At 34.9% G+C, this 20,755-nt stretch overlaps 1 protein-coding gene across 4 annotated transcripts in view; it reads left to right on the top strand.

Moving 5' to 3' along the window:
• The window catches only part of MAPK10 (mitogen-activated protein kinase 10), a 292,384-nt gene that overhangs the window by 149,894 nt on the left and 121,735 nt on the right, over positions 1 to 20,755 (top strand). For 3 of the 4 annotated variants that reach the window (XM_057729534.1, XM_057729537.1, XM_057729536.1), the window contains exon 3: positions 6,786 to 6,857. In XM_057729534.1, coding sequence (XP_057585517.1) covers positions 6,792 to 6,857 — 66 coding nt within the window. In that variant the 5' untranslated portion in view covers positions 6,786 to 6,791. Of the gene's footprint in view, positions 1 to 6,785; positions 6,885 to 20,755 lie in introns of those variants that run through there. The other variant, XM_057729535.1, reaches the window with a different exon arrangement.

Here is a 20,755-nt window from a genome sequence, read left to right as displayed (position 1 = left end):
ACCAGAAGCAATAGTATATGTTCAAAATTAAGAAAGCTTAAAAATATTTGCAAGTTATAATTCTCGAATTGGTGAATCTCACTGTTTCTACATCTCTTATTGTATATGTCCTATCTCTTAATACTCCACCCTATTTCTTATGCATTTGCCTCTTTCCTCCATCTTTTACATTCTGGTCTCTGTTGCGTTACTCCTGCTAAATAAGCTTATTAAAGAATTTCCGTGGAAGGAATCATCTTGTTACATAAACAATATTTTAAGAGACACTTAGCTTTTAGAGGTAAAGAAGCACAGATTCCTTGAAAGGAGATAGCATATCTCTTGAAGCTAATGATGCACTCCTAGATATTTGTGGGTAGAGTGCTCTAAATCAGAGGCAACCTTTTCTTATAAATGGTGAGATTGTAAAATTTTAGACTTTGTAGGCCATGCTGTCCCTCTCCCAATTACTCAACTCTGCCATTATAGTGTGAAAGCAGCCATAGATAATATGTAAACTAATAGATGGCTTTGTTCCAATAAAACATTATTTATAAGAAGGTAGTGAGTTGAATTTGGCCCATGGGCTACAGCTTGCTGAGCCCTGGTCTAAAGGATAATCCGTGGACGTTAAGAGTTAATAATATTTTAAAGTGAGTATACGCACCGTTGTTAATAGAAAAATAAATTTCATTTTCTATATTAGCACTTGAAAAGATAATTACTAGTTTTAAGATACTATTACTTTTTTTTTGCACATAGTTGGGAGAATCGTTTTGGGCATAGAAGAGACAGTGTTTTTTGTAATTAACAGTGACTTTGTATTTTAATATTGTATATATGCTTGCAGGCTATTAAGAGAGTCACTTATAATAAATCTGATCTGTGTTAAATACAAAAATTATTTATATTTGTTGTACACCAACTCAACTTGGAAACTGTTGGACCTTAGACTATTTTTGGAATCAATAGTTCATATGGTTTTCTCTTGTGTGTATTACGTTTCAGTGACAAACTGTGGGAGCCTGGAGCTTCCCAGAACAATTTGATTTTTTCATCTGTGAAGATTCTCAAACCTCCTGTGGTTTAGTTGGCATATCTCACATGCAAAAGAATTTAAGTATTGATCTAAGCTATTAAAACATATCATAGATACATTCTTTTATAGCAACGCCTGTGCACCAGTTCAACCTAATGAATTCTCAAGTGTATCTCATTCGTACAGCTTGGCCTACTGCTTTGCTCAGAGTAGCCATTAACTCCTATAGGCATGTAATGAGGAGAAACTCAGTAGAGTACATAGCAAGAATGAACACATGGGGGTTTTCCCAAAAGACCAACCAGTAATTGAAAGCACTAAACTCCCCAAATTATCATCCCCTCCATTTTCAAGCTACTCATAGGTCCTATATTGTACCAAGATGTTATCACTAATTCCACTTTAGACTAATATCAAGATAGTGCCCTGGCCATTTATGTTGTTTCTATGCAACGGTGCCTAATGTCCTCTGCCAGGCCACCAGGAAATATAATTACCAAGCTAATTTTCTGTAATTCACTAGGATTATCATACTGAACATTCTTTTCCTTTAATGTCCCTTTGAGGAACCAGAAGATTCTGCCTTGACTTAGTCAACTTAGTCATAGTGCTACATTTGGAATCTTTATAATACAAACCAGGAAAGGTCAAGATGCTTGCTTTTCAGAGCAAGATTATTCATTCATTAAAAATTAAAATACATTGTTCATTGCAGGTGGGGGACTGGATGTTATTATTTCCCACATGCCCAGTTCAGCAGTACAGAATGAAAACAGCCCTGCGTGGTAACATTTCTGAGGTTATCTTTGCTGGACTCTTTCATACTTTCACTACTGCAAACTCCTCATTCCTAATTTGTTCTCATCAAATTTATTGAAAGTTCGCAGGTCCCAATATGAAAAGATAATGAAATACTAAGGTTTGTGGTAGAGAAGGACAGAAGCTTTTTTCCTTTGATTCTCTTTTTATTCAGTAAACATTTATTTGACATTAGCTATACACTAAGAATAGCGCTGGGCCCTGGGGTTGTGAACATGAATAAAACATAATTACTTTCCCCAAGAAGGTCATAAGGTAGTATGGAACAGACATATGAGCAAACTTACAATATTATAAGATACTCGTTATAAAAGTGAAAAGACTAAGGAAAGACTGAAGAGTGACTGGGAGAACATTTCCCCATTTAATGCATGCTGCAAGATAGTGAAACAGCAAAGGAACAACATATTTTAAATGGTGGAAATGAGAATTTGGAAAATGGAAACAAAATAAAAATGCCATTTATAATAATGTGAAAACATAAGTGCTTAAGAATAAACTTAAAGTTATGAAAGAACTATACACATAAAATGTATGATTAAATATAAAATACTTTTATTTGTAAATTCTTAATTTCTTTAAAATAGAATGGCTTATGCAAAGGAAAAATAATAGCAATGTGTTATGGGGTTTATAAAATATGTATAAGTAAAATATATGACAATAGGTCGAAGGACTAGAGGTGAAAGTTGAAGCATGCTATTGTAAATTTCTTAAACTGTACATGTGAAGTAGAATAACATTTGAAACCTAGTTTACTAAAAATTAAAAATGCATATTGCAAACTTTAGAACAACCATTAAAAAAAGAAAAAGAAATATAACTAATAATTTATTGCATAAAATAAAATGGGAAATAAAGAAGATACTCAGTTCTTCCAAAAAAGGCTCAGAAGGAAGAAAAATGGAATAAAGAATATAGGGATAAAATACAAAACTAATTGCATGATGGTAAATTTAAACTGAATAACATCCATAATTATTTTAAATGAAAATGGATAAGTATATCTGTTAAGATGCAGAGATTATCAGCAGGTCCTCATTTCTATTCAATATTGTACTTGAGGCAGGGCAACTAGGTAAGAAGAGGAAGATTGGAAAGGAAAAACCAAACACTGTCTTCACTTGCAGACAACATTTCTGTGTATAAAGAAAATTCTAAAGCATCAGCAAAATATTTACTAGATTTAATAAGTGAATTTAGCAGGGTCCTAGATACAAGGTCACTTACAAAAATCAACTTTAATTTTAGAAATGAGCATTTAGGAAATGGAAATGAAAACATGCCATTTACAGTAGCATCAAAAATATAAATGCCAGAGAATAAACTTAAAAATCATATAAGGTCTATCTATATACTGTAAACCACAAAACATTCCTGAGATTAATTAGAGAGAATTGAAGTAAATGGACAACTCTCCTGTGATTGTGGATAAAATACCCAATATTATGATATCTGTTCTTCCCAATGTGATCCATAGTTCTATGCAATCCCAATCAAAATTCTAGGAGGATTTTTTAAATTTTGAAATGTTAGGCTGATTTTAAAATTAATGTGGAAATGCAGAAACCTAGAATACTCCCCCAAATAAAAGAGAAGAAAAATTTGGAGAACTTACCTAATTTTAAGACTATTATAAAGCTACATTAATCAAGACAGGATGGTATTGGGGTGAAAGACAACAGCTAAATGGAATAGAATAGAATCCTGAAATAGACTCACATTGGTACAATCAATTGAATTTTTAACCAAAGCAGCAAGGCAGCTCAATATGGAAGGGAAAGTCTTTTCACCAAGAATGTGTATCATTAAGGAAAAAAAATGAACCTCAACTTATACATCACACCATGAATTAAAGTTAACTGAAGAAGTATCATAGACCTAAAAATAAAATTAACAATGTAAAGCTTCATGAAAAAAATGTGGAATAATATCCTCATGAATTTGGAGTGGGCAAATATACCTTTACAAAGTCAAGAAAGCACTAATAATAAAAGGAAAATAAATCATAAAATAAATTTCATAAAAATTAAATATTACTCACTAAAAGACAGCATCAATAAGCTGTGTATGCAAGCTACAGACTGAAAAAAATATTCATGGTACATTTAACTGACAGTAAACTTTTATCTGAAATAGAGAATTTCTACAATTTGTATAAAAAGACAAACAACTCCCATCCCCCACCCACAGCCCCACCAAATGGGCAAAGTATTACATTTGAAAAGTCACTTCACTGAGTAAGATAAAAAAAATGGCCAATAAAATCATGAAAAACATTCTCAACACTATTAGTCATCAGGGAAATAAAAAGTAAAACCATAATGAAATATTACTAAACACTTACTAGAATGATTAAAATTTAGAAAACTGATAACACCAAATGTTGACAAGGATGTGAAGCAACTGAATTTTTATGCATTGCTACAGGGGGTAGACAATGTGTCTGACAGTTTTTGATTAAATTAAATATATTCCTATCCTACAATCCAACAATTCCGTCTTTAGGTATTTTTCCCAAAAGAAATGAAAACCTATTTGTGCAAAAATACATGTACGTAAATGTTCATGCAGCATTATTGACATCCAAAAAATAGAAACACCTCAAATGTCTACAAGCAGAATGGATAAACGAACTGATACATTTCACTCAGCAACAAAAAGAACAACTATTGATACTTATGCCAACTTGGATGAATTCTAAAAGAAGCCCAACAAAAAAGAGTACATACTGTATGATTTCATTTATATGAGTTCTAGCACAAAAAAACCTAATCTGTATAGAGAAAGAAGTTAGAACGTTGTTGCATGGGGGGTGGGGACTATTGTCAAGAAAAGGGTAGGGAATTTTCAGACTTTATTTTCATTGGAATGTGAGTTACATGGATATATGCATTTGTCAAAACCTATTCCCATAGAGTGACTCAAAGAAGGTCAGGTGACTACTGCACATACAGTGAGTTCTATTACAGAAGAGAAACCGCAAGCTTAGGGAACCCAAATCTCTTATAGTGTGTGGTTAGCATGCCTGACCTTTGCCCCAGAGGGACAGCTTACCTATCTATATTATATTGGAGGGTAATCAAACCTGCCTCATGCTCTAGAGGGAGATATGGCTTTCCCTTCCAAGGCTGTTTGCTCTATAATCATCCTTGAGAAGATAGTCTCGAATAAAGGCAGCCGGTGCCTCTGCCTGTAAGACATACAGAAATATGAGAAGCCCATAGAGAGTTGTTTCTTAACAGGGATGTGCTTCCTCCTTCCTCTTGCCCCAATATTTATGACCAATTGTCTCTGCTTAGTTTAATGCATAGTTTCTCCTTTCCCCAGATATCTTTAATATAATCAGGTTTAAATGTCTATATTAATATAATATAACATAATCAGTTTCCATATTTGTATGTGTCTGTTTCTGGACACTCTATTCTATCAATCAGTAGTCTCTCTCTGCATCCACCCACATACCTTTACTTACTACAGCTTTGTAATAAATCTTGATCTCTGGTAGAGCATCTCCCTCCCCAACCCCCACAAGTACCCACTTTGTTCTTCTTCAAAAATGTCTTATATATTCTGGTCCTTTCATTCTTCCTTGTATTTAAAAAATCTACACAAGTTCCAATGTAAAATGCTTTTTCTTGCAATTCAGATCTTCTTTCTGGGATTGTTTTGCTTGCTCCAGAATTTTGTTTGAAACTTCCCATAGTAAACGTTATGCAGGTGTCTCCACTGTGACTTCCCACCATAGATAGCTTCCAAGCTTTGGTTCCTGTACTATGCAGCCTGCCCTTTAAAAGCTAAATTCCTGATCTTCAGACATCAGCAGATGGTCTGAGGACAAGTGACAGGTTCAGTTCATTTACTTCTCTGCATGGATCCTTTCACATTGTTTTCAGCCTCTCAGAATTTTTCTTGGCTTTTTCTTGGGCAGCTCGGCTATGCATTTTAGAAGAGATTTTGTCTGTTTCATCTAATCTTTCTAGAAGTTTTGCACTGAAAGTGGTTTTCAGGATATCTAATCATTCGCATTGCAAGAAACAAAAGTCTTGGGTCAGTGGTGGTTTTAAAATTGTTTAATCTCACAGAATTATATCTTGCACATAATACGTATTTAACGAAGTGTGTTTAATTGAACTGAATAAGATTTCAGCTGAGTTTTTCTGATGCTGCCTCAGTAAAAACCCAGTACCTAATTTGGGATTTCGGCTGTTAGATTATTATCCTCTGCTTAAAACTTTACAAAATTAAAAAATATTTTAAACATACAGAAAGTAATATACTTGAAATCTTTGCACTTACCACCAAGATTAAACACATGTTAATATAGTGTCTTAATTTCTTTAACTTATGGTTATATGGTTAGATAAAGCAATGTATAATATTTTTGTGTACGTTAAAATTCTACATTAATAATATAGTGATATTTATACTTTACTGAAAGCTGCTTTTTTTCCCACTCAACATCATATTTGAAATATTTATCTATGCTGATACCCTAAGCTTTGATTCAATTATTCCAAGTGTGGTCTGTAATTTTATTATAAATTAAATTTTATTTAATAGTCCCTTTGTTCTACAACAAATATTCTTATATATATATCCACTTGAGTATATATTTGAGAATTTTTAAAAATTAGATGCCTAGAACTGAAAGTGCTCTATAATAGGATGAACTTAACTTACATATTAGCTATATCCAGTTTCTTATATCTAGTCTTTATGATCATGATGACATTGATTATTATAGAAGACAGGACATTTTTAACCTTATTTTATTATTTAATATTAACAGTTTGTGAAAAGTGGCTAGTACAGGTCTGGTCAAGGATTATGCTGAATATATGTAGTGCATGACCCGTTGTGTATAATTCAAATTATACCAAAGTTTGTACTATTCAAAGTGAATAATTAGGTGATTTGGAAATTCATGCCCCGTTTTTTTCTGTAGGTATTTATGAGCCTCCATTTATTGTACTACTGCACTGAACCAACCTTGGATGTGAAAATTGCCTTTTGTCAGGTGTGTGTTCCTTACAGGTAAAACAAGGTACAGTATATTCCCTTGTATTTCCATTTTGCCATCCCATCTTGCACATGTTCCATACTAAAGTTAGTGTTTATGTAATATTAAAAGTAGCTTAGGAATTAGAAGCTGGTACCTAGATATTTTTTTCCCAATTCACTTACATTAGAATAGGAAAGAAGAGAATTGTTTTTAACAATTATAAATATAGTACTTAATCACTGTGTAGAGTGATTTCTTACCAGATTTAACATCATTAATATGTCTTTCTCAAATCCTTAAAATGTAGTTTTAATCATCAAAATAGTTGAAGTCTTTGATATTATTTTTCATCTAAGAACTGATGAGCCCCAAGTAGAGTATCTCCAGTACCCAAATATAGTCATATGTAGGTAGTGCTCAGTTTGTTTTCTGATGGCCAGTTCTAACCAGTAGTTGGTAAAAAAGATAAACAATAATAATGACAAATAAAGGTATCTTTAACCTACAGTAACACTAGTAAGAAGGTGGTGTGCATGGACCAGATAAGAGTCTGCACTCTTGTATTCATACAAATGATATTCTTTTTTTGGGGGGGGGGGGGTACACCAAGGTTCAATCATCTGTTTTTATACACATATCCCCGTATTCCCTCCCTTCCTTGACTCCCCCCCCTCGAGTCCCCCCACCCTCCCCGCCCCAGTCCTCTAAGGCATCTTCCATCCTCGAGTTGGACTCCCTTTGTTATACAACAACTTCCCACTGGCTATCTATTTTACAGTTGGTAGTCTATATATGTCTGTGCTACTCTCTCGCTTCATACAAATGATATTCTTAAGAAAGAGCCCACCTGGGGCACCTGTACCTACTCTACGTATGTGTAGGGTAGTTCTAAGTTAAGCCTGTTGTTAATTAATAGTGCTCATTTTAACTCTCAGGAATTGTTATTTGGCCAGTAAATATTGTGGTAACTCTATTCAGACCCCAAGCAGAGAACACTTCTGGTTTTTCCTTGTATGTTCCCATCGAGATGGACTGTCAACAGAGAATGACTTGCATCCCTTGAAACAAGGTGTATACAATAAGTCTGCAGCTTCTATTATTTTAATACACTATTGTCTGATTCTAGAAGTAATATGTGCTTATTGTAGAAAATATATAAAAGTACAAAGGGAAATAAAACATTGGTAAATCTGTTCTTCCTGTGTGTAGTTAGAATTTCTATGGAAAAATAAAATGTGTTCCATGCTATGAATGGGACTTACCGCCTGTTTCATCTCCCTGATTTGTAAGTTGTTGTAGTGCCCAAAGCCTCAGACTTTCAGATAACTTCTCTTCTCTAACAGGAACTCTGGATCTGGACAGCTTGGTTTAGAAATTCCAAATCCGCCACTTATTAGCCATTTACTTGTGAGCTTGGGCAAGTTAGTGAACCTCCCCGTGCTTCAGTTTCTTTATTTGTAAGAAGGGAAAATGTAATAGTACCTACCTTCTTGGTTTATGAGAATTAAGTGAGTTAATACTTGCAGAGCACTGAGAACAGTGCTGGAATTTTTTTTTGTTAAATAGCTAACTAAATCGCAAATTAATTTTCATTCACTCTTCTGCTGCTGCCATTGAGTCCTAGTGTTTTAAATATTACCGATATCTCGAATACTTCCCAGTTATACCTCCAGCACAAACCTCTCTCTGAAACCTGGCTCATATACCCAATTGCTTGTTCTTCGTCCAGCTCAGATGTCTAACAGGCATAGCAAATGATACTTTTACCAAACCAAACCGTCGATCTTTCCTCCAAAATTGCTCTGTTCTAATTCAGTAAATGCTAAATCCATCTTTGCAGTTGCTTAGAACAAAATCTTCAGCATCATCTTTTGGACAGTACTTTGCATCCAATCTGTCAGCAAATTCTCTTGGCTCTACTTTAAAAATATATCTGGAATCTCACCACTTCTCACCATTTTCTCCACTACCATTCTGATCCAAGCCTGGATTATTCTAAGAGCTTTTATCTTTGCTCACCCCCAAACTCTCAAAACATCTGCAAGAGTGATATTTGAAAAATATAAGTGAGATCATGCCACTCCTGGTTAAAAACAAAACAAGGCAAAACAAAAAAAAAAAGTTCAGTCAAGTGCGATGTCTTCCCATCTTACTTACGGTAAAAATAAATACCCAAGCCTTTGCCATGTAGTCACCTAGACACCCCTCCTTGAAATGCTCTTCCTTTATTATCCAATTGGCTCAATCCTCCTTCACTACCTCCAGGACTTGGCTCAAATATCATTTTTAAGGGAGTCTTTCCTGCCTATCCTATTTAAATTTGCCCCTTCCTAAACCACACTTCCTATCCCACACTGCCTACCCAACCTCCCTGCCTTTCTATATTTTTCCCTCCGTAACATTTTTTTGTATCTGATACACTATATATGTGACTAACGTGATGCTACTCTCTCTCTGCTGGAATGCATTTTCCACTTGGGCAGGGATTTTTTCAGTGGTGTGCTGTGAGCTCACACAGGCTCACAAGACTCACAAGAGTTGGCTGTGCACATCTCTTCCCAGCTCTAAGTTCAGTGATGTCAAGTTAGTAGACTGAACTCTGTCATGACAGGAGTATGTACATTCTGTAAGTGAACAATTGCTGCAGATAAGTTCTTTTCTCTCCCTCACCCTCAGCTAGTTGTTGAACAATTAGCAGCACACAGCTGGGATTTTGTCTCTTTCGCACACTGCTGTGCTCTATCACTAAGAGCCCACCCTGGCATAGGGTGGGCTCGCACCAAATATTTGCTTAATGAATGAATGAATGATATATGTTTGGTTAATGCAGTCATTTGCAACTGTGATAGAGCTCTGGTGGAAAATGAGCTGGCCTGAATTTCTGGTTAGAATATCTGGGCCTGCCATTTGCATACTGTTTGACTGTGAGCCGTTTCCTTAGTGCCCACGATCCGAACCATTTACCATGGGCAGTAGCGCTTAAGAAACAAACCACAAACAAACGAAAAAGTTTATTTTTTTATATATTTTAAGATTAAATCTGAATTTCAGAGTTTATCAATAAAAAATCTTCAAAGCTTAAGCTATTTTTTAACCCAAAGAGTTTTTATGTAGGTTGAAGTTATTTTTAAATCAGCTCCCAAGATTTGGTTACAGATGCAGAATGTCGATTTCTAGGAAGAGTTCTTTTAAAGAAAAGGAATAAAGAGAAGAAGTGAAGCATGAACTTTCTTAATGACTCTGATTTTTTTTTTTTTTTTTGCTTACTGTGAGCTTTCGATACCTAGAAAATATACATGCATATTCTATAACTTAAAGAAAAAACTAAAAATATCATAGCAAGCAAAATATTTCTAGTTGTGACTCAGAGTGCTTTATTTACTTTCCATGTAGAATTTTTATTTGATGATAATGTTTATCTTTTCTTTCCTGTAGCTCTGTGCCTCATTTACTATTCTAGTAACTTAAAGAAAATAGTGTATTTTTAGAGGCAGAATTATCTACTTGGGTTTACTTTCAAACTCTGTGCTTTGGAAACTTCTCATTTCATGAGCTATCTCATGGATCCTTGGTATGCAGTGGTGTTTAACACCATCTCCAGCAGAATTAGGTTGCTCCCAACTTCTTGCCACACAGACCATACGCAAAGACCTTTAAGTAACTTGTCAACAATTAGTGATCAAGTGTATCCAGAATTCAGGTTTCTTGAGTCAATCTGTGGCTTTAAAAAATTATATCATATTTCCAATTTTTTCACTGTTATCAGTAAGAAATCACAGAAAATATAGAAAAATAGCATTGCCTAGGTAGTTATGTATCAACAGTAAATATGTACATCATCTGTAGTAGTACTAATTTTATTCTTAATTGAATTATTTGAAGAACATGGGATTCATTGACTTTTTTTATCTACTCCTATTAATTTCATTGTTTTTTCTTTAAAAAACATTAAGTAGCTTTTGCAGACAAGAGATTTCTTGTGATATTCTGGGGAGAAATTTGTCATAAACAGTGAAAAAATAACCTTTAGTTTGCACTTGTGTGAATCCTTTACAAAAATACAGACCGACAGGGAATTGAAAGTGCAAAAACTCTCGATCCTCTTGAGAAATAGGTAAACCCTTAGCCGTCATTTCTCAATTGAATAAAGAAGTGCAGAACTGTTAAATTTCACTCTATGAATTTTTTAAAAAATCTGTGAAAAGTGCTATTTTTGGAACTTTTGCTGTACTGAATAGATGAGTCAGGGTTTTAACCAAGAAATATATGCACAGAGATAATGTGTGTTGGAAACTGCACGTGCACCCACTGGTGTCTATAGCATTTACCACATCCTGGTTTGTGTTACCATTGGCTGTACAGGTTTGTGTTTTCCCCACTCAATGATGACTACCTCTGGGACAGGGCCAGGGCATCCTCATCCTTGTCTTCCAAGCCTAGAATTCTGTCTTAATTCAGTAAATGTTCAATAAATGCTTTGGGGTAAAAGAGGGTAAATAAAAACTCAGAAAAACACTCTGTCCTGAGTAGACATTTACTTGCCTTTCAAAATCAAGTCAATTTCTCAACATCTTGCCATCTTTTAAGTGTATATTAATATATTTAATTGCATTTTGGTTAATTTGCTAATCATAAATCAGTGTTAGTGTAACATTTATCTAAAAAGTTATTAACTTACTGTCCTCTCTAAATGTTTACTGATGCGTGAGTTGGTTATGAATCATTTAAAATGATTTCTTGACTTTCAGAAAGCCTGAGATACAGAAGGTTCAAATTAGTGAGTCAACAATTATAAGTTTAAGTAACACTAGAAATAAAGAAACTGAGCTCAGTGGACTTCTTTTTGCTATGACACAGAAACTCTTCATGCCTTCTTACATTGTCTATGTAAGGAGACATCTACACATCGACTGATTATTGTTGGTTCCATTATTTATTTATTCAGCACATCTTTACTGAGTACCTATACTATGTATCTGTACCTTGTAGAAATTAGGGATACAGGGAGAGTATGGTTACTCTCCTCAAAGAACACACTACCTAGTCTAAAGCACAGTAGAGAGTGGCTAGGCTTATAAACATAAAGAAAACCTATTCTGGTTTGAGTTAAAAACCTCAGTGGTAACTATGGGCTAAACAATAATGAGTCAGAAAAGAAAACACCCCAATACTTACCAAATACTTACTATGTATGATGACTTCATTAAGATTTTATCTCATTTAATCTTTACAGTGCCATTAATTATTGACAGAATTCAATTATATTTTATTCTGGGGTTGGAAATCTCAATCATTATAATAGAAATCTTGTCCCATTATGAACTTTTTAAAATCTTCTATCAGTTATACAGTGTTTTGACTGAAGTGAGTAGCAATTAAACATAAGAACCAGAATACTATGATTAAATGCAAAGAAGTTAAGATTCTATTGGTCACCAGTAGCAAAAAAAGGAAGACGTTTATGTATATTCCAAAGGACAGTTGTGATATATAAGGTCTAAAATATTACTGGGGATATGATAGATATAGCAGTCTCTTTGTAGAGTTCTTATTGTCAATATTGGTCTACAATGTCTTTTGAGGTTTTAGTGTTTTTTGGTATAGCACCTTCTTAGATGTGATAGCCAAGTCTAGGCATGTTGAATTTTTTCTAGTTAAAGCAATGCTTTTCTTAATATAAAATATTACTAGATGACTAGTTAACTAAATTTTATTTTGCTACTCTAATGTCTGGGTAACAAAAGCACTATGTGTGTATAGATTATAATTTTCCTAGCCACAGACGTTGGGTGTTCTAAATAAGTAAAAACTTAACTCTTCAGCAAATTTCAAAAGAGTAAATTCAGTGTCACATTTATGTCTTATACCTTAGGCAGCTTTTTCTTAAGATTTATTAAGTTATTATTCCAGTTAATAAACAGATTCAGTTATGCTACTAAAGATTGTCTGACAAAAAAAATGTATAGGTCCTACTTAAGATTCGGTTCTGTAATAATGAACTTCTCTATATTGGTTTATGTGAGTATGTATTTGGTTTGCTTGAAGCACATAAAGTTTGGACTTGACTTCTTGTTGAATGATCTTAACCTGAATGTAGATGTAGCTTAATATTATGAGTTTAATTATGGTTGAAGCAGTAATCAGATGAAATGAAGTTATTGCTTATATCTGTCAAAATTGTTATGCTGTAAAATATCCCAGAATTATCTGTGGTTTTCAGCGTATAGTTAATAATGCTCTGTCAGAAAAGCACCAACTTTTGGATTCCATTTCAATCTATATAAATGTTGCTAAGAAATCAATTAATTCCTTAAATACGATATTTTAATTCTGTTACCCTTCTGATGTTAAGACTATAGAAAACATATTATGATGATTTTGCTTTCCTGCACAGGTATTTTCTGAGGTTGGGGTGCATGATAAGCAGAAGTTTAATTTTCCAGTAGGTTAAGAAAAATAATGTCCACTTTTTTTCTGAGTTCTAAAACCAGTACTAATCGGGAATGTGTCATTCAACTTTTCTTTTGTTCATCTTCTCTAAAGGTGAATATTTATCTGGTGATATACTTGATACATCTCTAACTCATTCTTAAAAAAGTCAAGATAGTTACAAAATGCATATTTAAGGAGAAGAAAACCAAGACTTTAGAGAATGTGTAATAACTAAAATTAGGCATAAATTAGATCGTTTTATAATTGTGGAATGAGAGAATGATAATATCACATAGAATTTAAGAATAACATTCTTTGTTGTGTAAATGAAAATAGGACTTTAATGTTCCATATTCTTGAATGTAGCGTTTGCTAAACTTCAATTTTCCCTTTCAAAAAAAACAGGCATATTTTAGAGATGTCAGTGAAATCCAGATCACTCGCTTTAAACATTTTGATTCCTAAATGACTTTTTACTCTCCTTATGATGAAACAAACTTTTGCTCCTACCCTGAGAAAGTATTTTTTAAAAATTAATTATTATTTATTAACCTGGAAATTTTGTCTTATCTCAATTATATAGTACCTCTTTTATTGCCTATTTTATACGTCTTTTTTCTTTATTGTAGCCAAATTGCGGATATGCAAATCAAAAGTGTATTCTAGGTGATTAGCTTAGTACTTGTAGTTAGATCATTGTGATAGAGAAGCCAGCATTCTGAGTTTGATTGTGTAAGGGACAATTTAATATTAAGCTCCATGAGGACAGGTGCTTTATGTTCTCAGTGCTTAGAATGTTACTTGGCACATTGTAAGACCAAAATAAATATTTATTGAATGAAAAACATACTGCAATAGTGGATAGACCTCAAATCTCAGTGACTTATCAGAACAAAAGTTTATTTCCTTGCTATACAAAGTCTAGAACAGGTTAGTGAGGACTCTCCTCTGGTGACTTAGGAATTTTGTCTTCTGTCATCTTGTGACTCAGGAATTGCCATCTTGTGATGTCCAGTTAAGGCATCAGAGTATGGAAAGAAATGAACTGTGGAGGCACACCTCTTAAATGCCTCTGCATTTAGATGATACCTGCCACTTCTTCTTGTAGTCCATTGGCCAGTTATAGCAACTTGGTCCCAGCAGAACTGCAAGGGAGTCTGGGAAATGTAGTAGAGCACTTGGGTATCCATGGAGCAAGTGTCTCTACCACAGATGAAAACACAGAAAAATATTTTATTACCTGACCATTCTGAACCCTGTTGATTATACACTGATTTTATAGCAGTGTCATAGTGTCTTGGGATGGTGCTATGGCCCAGGCCAACTCTTGGTTAAAAACATTCTAAAACTACTAATTAGCTATGTCTTTACGTGTTATCTAAATTCTCAATACTAATGATAACTATAGTAGTAGTAGTAAAGTAACTAACAAAGTAAAGTATAATAACAACAACAAACTTTGTTGAGAGTTTCCTGTAAGCTTACATCATGCTAAGAGCTTTACATAGATGATCACATTTAATTTTCCCACTAATCGAAAGTAGATTACAGCCATAGCTCATTGCACTGTGCTTCACTTTATTGTACTTTGCAGATACTATGTTTTCTTACAAATTGAAGTTTTGTGGCTACCCTGCATTGACCAACAGTATTTGCTCACTTTGTGGTAATTCTCACAGTATTTCAAAATTTTAAACTATTATTATATTTGTTATTATATTCTGTGATTAGTGATGTTTGATGTTACTGTTGCAGTTGTTTTTTGGGGCACAATGGACTGCACCCATATAAAATGGGGACCTTAATTGATAAATGTTGTGTGTTCTGACTGCTCTACCACCTGGCTGTTCCCATCTCTCTCTCTCTCCTTGTGCCTCCCTATTCCCTGAGACACAAAAATATTGAAATTAGGCCAGTTAGTAATCTTACAGTGCCCTCTAAGTATTCAAGTGAAAGGAAGAGTTGTATGTCTCTCACTTTAAATCAAAAGCTGGAAATGATTGAGTTTAGTGAGGAAGGCATTGAGAGCTGAGATAGGCCCAAAGCTGGGCCTCTTGTGCCAAATAGCCAAGTTGTGAATTCAAAGGAAAAGTTCTTGAAGGAAATTTAAATCACTGCTCCAGTGAACACACAAATGATAAGAAAATGAAACATACTTACTGCCAATATGGAGAAAATCTGAATAGTCTGGATAGAAGATCAAAATTCACAATAGAAGTCACAACATTCCCTGAAGCTAAAACCTAATCCAGAGAAAAGCCCTAACTCCCTTCAATTCTGTGAAGGCTGAGAGACATGAGGAAGCTGCAGAAGATAAGTTTGAAGCTAGCAGAGATTGGTTCTTGAGGTTTAAGAAAAGAAGGTATCTTCTTAACATAAAAGTACAAGGCGACGCAGCAAATGCTGATGTAGAAGCTGCAGCAAGTTATCCAGAAGATCTAGCTAAGGTAATTAATGAAGGTGGTGAACAACAGATTTCAACATAGACTAAACAGCCTTCTGATAGAAGAGGATGCCATTTGGGACTTTCATAGCTATAGAGGAGAAGTCAATGCCTGACTGCAAAGCTTCAAAGGACAGGCTAACTCTCTTGTTAGAGGTTAATATACCTGGTAACTTTAAGTTGAAACCAATGCTCATTTACCATTCCAAAAATCCTAGGGCCCGTAAGAATGATGCCAAATGTAGTCTACTTGTGCTCTATAAACGGAACAACAAAGCCTAGATGACAGCACATCTGTTTACAATATGGTTTACTGAATAATTTAAGCCCACTGCTGAGACCTACTGCTCAGAATAGATTCCTTTTGAAATATTACCACTCATTGACAATGCACCTGGTCATCCAAGAGCTCCGATGGAGATGCACTGTGAAATTAATGTTGTTTTCATGCCTGCCAACACAGCATCCATTCTGCAGCCCATGGATCAGGAATAATTTCCACTTTCAAGTCTTAGTATTTAAGACATTTTGTAAGGACATAGCTGCCATAAACAGTGATTCCTCTGATGGATCTGGGCAAAGAGGATTGAAAATCTTCTGGAAAGGATTCACCATTCTTGATGTCATTAAGTAGATTTGTGACTCATGGGGAGAGATTTAAAAAAATATCAATTTAACAGGAGTTTGGAAGAAGTTGATTTTAACCTTCATGGATAACTTTGAAGGGATCAAGATGTCAGTGGAGGAAGTAACTGCAGATGTGGTGGAAAGAGCAAGAGAACTGGAATTAGAAGTGGAGCCTGAAGATGTGACTGAATTGCTGCCATCTCATGATAAAACTTTAACAGATGAGGAGCTGCTTCTTATGGATGAGCAAAGAAAGGAGTTTCTTGAGAAGAAAACTACTCCTGCTGATGATGCTGTGAAGATTGTGGAAACGGCAACACAGGATTTAGAATATAACATGAACTTAGTTGATAAAGCAGTGGCAGAGGATTGACTCCAATTTTGAAAGACGTTCAACTGTGGGTAAAATGCTGTCAAACTACTTTGCATGCTACAGAAAAATCATTTGTAAAAGGATATCAATCAATGCAGCAAACTTTATTGTTGTATTTTTAGAAATTTCCACAGCTGCACCACCCTTCAGCAACCACCACCCTATCAGCCAGCAGCGTCAACACTGAGGCAAGAGCTTCCACCAGCTAAAAGAATGTGACTCGCTGAAGGCTCATTATGGTTAGCATTTTTTAGCAATAAAATATTTAAAAATTAAGGTTTTTTTTTTTAGACTGAACAGACTACAGCATAGTGTAAGCATAACTTTTATATGCATTGGGAAACCAAAAAATTTGTGACTCGCTTTATTGTGTGATCTGGAACAAAACTCGCAATTTCTCCAACATATGCATGTATTGCCCTCATTCCATAAATAAGGACACTAAGACTAAGATTGTAAAAAGCTTGCCCAAGGCCTCGCAGTAAGGATTCTTAGATAAAAGCTGAATTTTTACCCTTTGCTGAAGTAGTCACTCTAGGATCTCTCAAGTGCTAAATGAGAATACTGTCTTACATGAGATGATTTATTAGACACTTAGCACAGCATCTGGTCCTAATACTAGCTTGGTGCTTAGTAGGTATTCAAGCAGTACTAGTTGTCTTCCTTTATATATAAAAAACAGGCAGGCAGAAGCCATGCCTGCTCTACCAATGATTACTGTTATGTGCTTTTTCACATAACTGAAAATAGTGATTAAACATAATTTAAGTCTTAGAGTTTTTACTGCATTACTGATTTGTAGTAAGCCATTGGTTCCACAGAGTAATCATCTCTGGAACAACCAATATTAAAGTGATGTAGATTCCCTACTGTAATCCTCCTTGGAGAGTAACACCTCAAGAAATTGAATGGGAAAAATATACATGGGACAGAACAAAATCTAAACCTTAATGTCATTAAGGATTGTCTCACATCTTCCCCTTTAAAACTCATGTGTAGATAATTTGATTCAGATTTTAAATGGATTGAACACATGCCTTTGTGCCATAACAGAGTAGCAGGCAATGTTTCTGCTGATTTTATATAACAATCTTGGAAGGGCAGGAGCAATTCAATATGCTGGACATAACTGTAAGACTGAAGAGCTCAGTATCATTTGTGTCAAAAGCAGAAGCACCACTTTTTTGTAGGTACTTTTCAGTATCCAAATGATAATACTAAAATAAATTCCAACAGAGTGACCAGTTCATTTCCTGGAGATGCATTTTGTAGCAAATTCATCTTGGCTATCCTGTTGAGCTAGATCAATGTTACATCCATAGCATCTTCAATACTACCTGGCGTACAGTAGGTGCCCAATAAGAATTTAACAAATACATTTTTTGGCAGCTCTGAAAAATCCAGCTTTCTATCACCAGCACCAAATTGTCTAGTTCAACCCTGAGTTGTTTAATGTTGACTTCAAACTTCAGGCTGAGACAATTGATAAGTGAAAGAGAAGGATGTGGGTTTTTTTTTTAATTAATTAATTCATCGGCTGTGTTGGGTCTTCGTTGCTGTACATGGGCTTTCTCTAGTTTCGGCAAGCGGGAGCTACTCTTCATTGTGGTGCGCAGGCTTCTCATTGCGGTGCCTTCTTTTGGTGTGGAGCATAGGCTCTAGGTACACGGGCTTCAGTAGTTGTGACTCGCAGGCTCTAGAGCACAGGCTCAGTAGTTGTGGCACACGGGCTTAGTTGCTCCACGGCATGAAGGATCTTCCTGGACCAGGGTTCAAACCCGTGTCCCCTGCATTGGCAGGCGGACCCTTAACCACTTCGCCACGAGGGATGTCCCAGGATGTGTTTTTTATTCATCTCTTTTAAGCTGTATTCCTACAGCTCACTTTATCATAAGAAAACCACATCACTGTTCTAAGTTGTTTTAGCTGAACTAGTGAATGGTTTATTAAAGGAAGAGCACATCTTTTGGAGCCAAACTTTAATTCATATTAATTGGTACCACTAATTAATAGTTCCAAGACTTTGAGCCAATTAACAGCTCTGTGTGCCACTTTCCTCACCTGTTGTTAAATATAGTATTTAACAGAATACAAAGTTCACCTTTACTAGGTAAGTGATTAATGCTAGTTTACCTTTCTCCTCTTGTCTTATTGAGAGTTGATATCACATAAGTTGTATGAAGCATATTTCTATGTCTTTGATGAAAAAATACTGTATCTACTGCCCATTGTTTTATTCCAGGATTATTATATAAAGAAGTATTGAATATTTTTTTCCTGGGGTTGAGTGCTGGAGAAGTTTTACCTTTCCTATGGACTATTGTACAATATACATTATAAAATTAAGGAATCAAAACTTGCCGCTTACTGTGGTTTTGTTGTTGTCATGTTTTTCCTTTGGCTTGCTGGAAGCATGACACTAATAACTTTTGTGCTCAAGACAGTGGATGTTCTTAAGTCTTCTAGTAAAACTGTCATCTCTCAGCCTACTTTATTTGACATTTGTTCTTAAAACCGGATTCAATGGTGTTATTGTTTCTATATCTTTTATGATGAGCTGCACAAATCCTTTTTGAAACCACACAGAATATAAACAATACATGAATGAAAGAATAAAATGACTTGGTTTCATGGGTATTAAGTGCAGAACGAATCCAGGCTTGGTGCTCTTTTCAGCTATATCATTTAAGAGAAACAAAGGAAACTTAACATCTAAAATCTCTTAAACCTTAATGTTTCCTGCTTAGGAACAGACTAGCAGTAACACAGTCCAGTCCTGCACAAATGAAAACGGGGAGGGAGTGGAATATAGGTTATTAAATTCGAGAAAAATGCAATCAAGGCTTTGGACACCTGCAGGATAAGATCAGCAATGTGGGACATTTTTCTTTGCAAACTCCACAGCTGTGGGCTAGCAATTGAACTTATGGTGGGGAATCATGACACAAGGCCTTTTCTTATAGGTCTGTGTAATATGCAGTCTTTTCACAAGATAGATTATATTTAGATTTCCTCTCTGCTTACCAAACTGCCAGCAGCAATAAAGTCTTTTAATTTAGCTTAAATGTTTTTTGGCAGACGGGGGGACAGAGAGGAAATGAGTTTGCTTGAATTTTTTCATATTATGTCTATATAAAATACATTATTGAGTCATTTAAATATAAGATTAATATTCAGTGGAGGAATGGGTTACTTTTAAAAATAATTTGAATCAATGATAGAATAGACTATTCTAAACCTGTAGCTATTTTGAGCCGTATTGATCTCCAAAAGTTACCACTGTAATGTTTATGATTTTTAATACATTTCTTATTTATAATAACTTAATCAACATCTTAATTTCTTCTCTGGAAAGAGATGTTTCATTCTGATGAGCATTTATGAACACCTGTGAGTTTCATACATTCCTATCAAGTGTTTTAGTATAAATTTAATATAAAGAGATGATGGAATGTTTATTCCGTGAGCTAACTGAGAGAAAATTGACTGGGCACTCTATTGTACCTGTGAGATAGGAAAACACAACCCAGGGAAAATGACATCTGGGCCTGCTTATAGAGGTGCTATACCATGGAAAGTCATCATGGCATTATTTTTAACTTCCACATCCTTTGTTTACTTGGTTTGACCTGCATTTCTTCAGTTTTTGCCTCTCCAACTAGCCCATTTTGAATGGTGCCATCTCTTACATCTACTATTCTCTAAAACAGTGGTTCTTGAAGTGTGGAGCTTGTTAGACATACAACCTCTTGGCCTTATCTTAGTCCCACTGAATTAGAAACTTTTCAGTGGAACTCAACAATCTGTGTTTTATAAGCTCCTCAGGTAGTTCTGGTTTATATTAAAACTTCAGAAGCTCTGCCTTAAACTATTGGCCAGTCATGCCTTCCCAGTACGAATTTTCGGTTCTTCCCTCCTTGGGTTCAAATCACCAGTTCTGTGATCTGAAATAAGAATGTACTAAAACACATAACTGGTGAAAAATCTCTTCAGCATTGATAATGTTTTTCCATAGGGTGCTTAATGGCATATTTTCAT

Source organism: Hippopotamus amphibius, chromosome 3 (assembly GCF_030028045.1).
Source record: "Hippopotamus amphibius kiboko isolate mHipAmp2 chromosome 3, mHipAmp2.hap2, whole genome shotgun sequence".
NCBI classification, from domain to species: Eukaryota; Metazoa; Chordata; class Mammalia; order Artiodactyla; family Hippopotamidae; genus Hippopotamus; species Hippopotamus amphibius.
The sequence above is the reverse complement of the archived record's forward strand: the minus strand, read 5'-3'. Positions and strand labels throughout refer to the sequence as shown.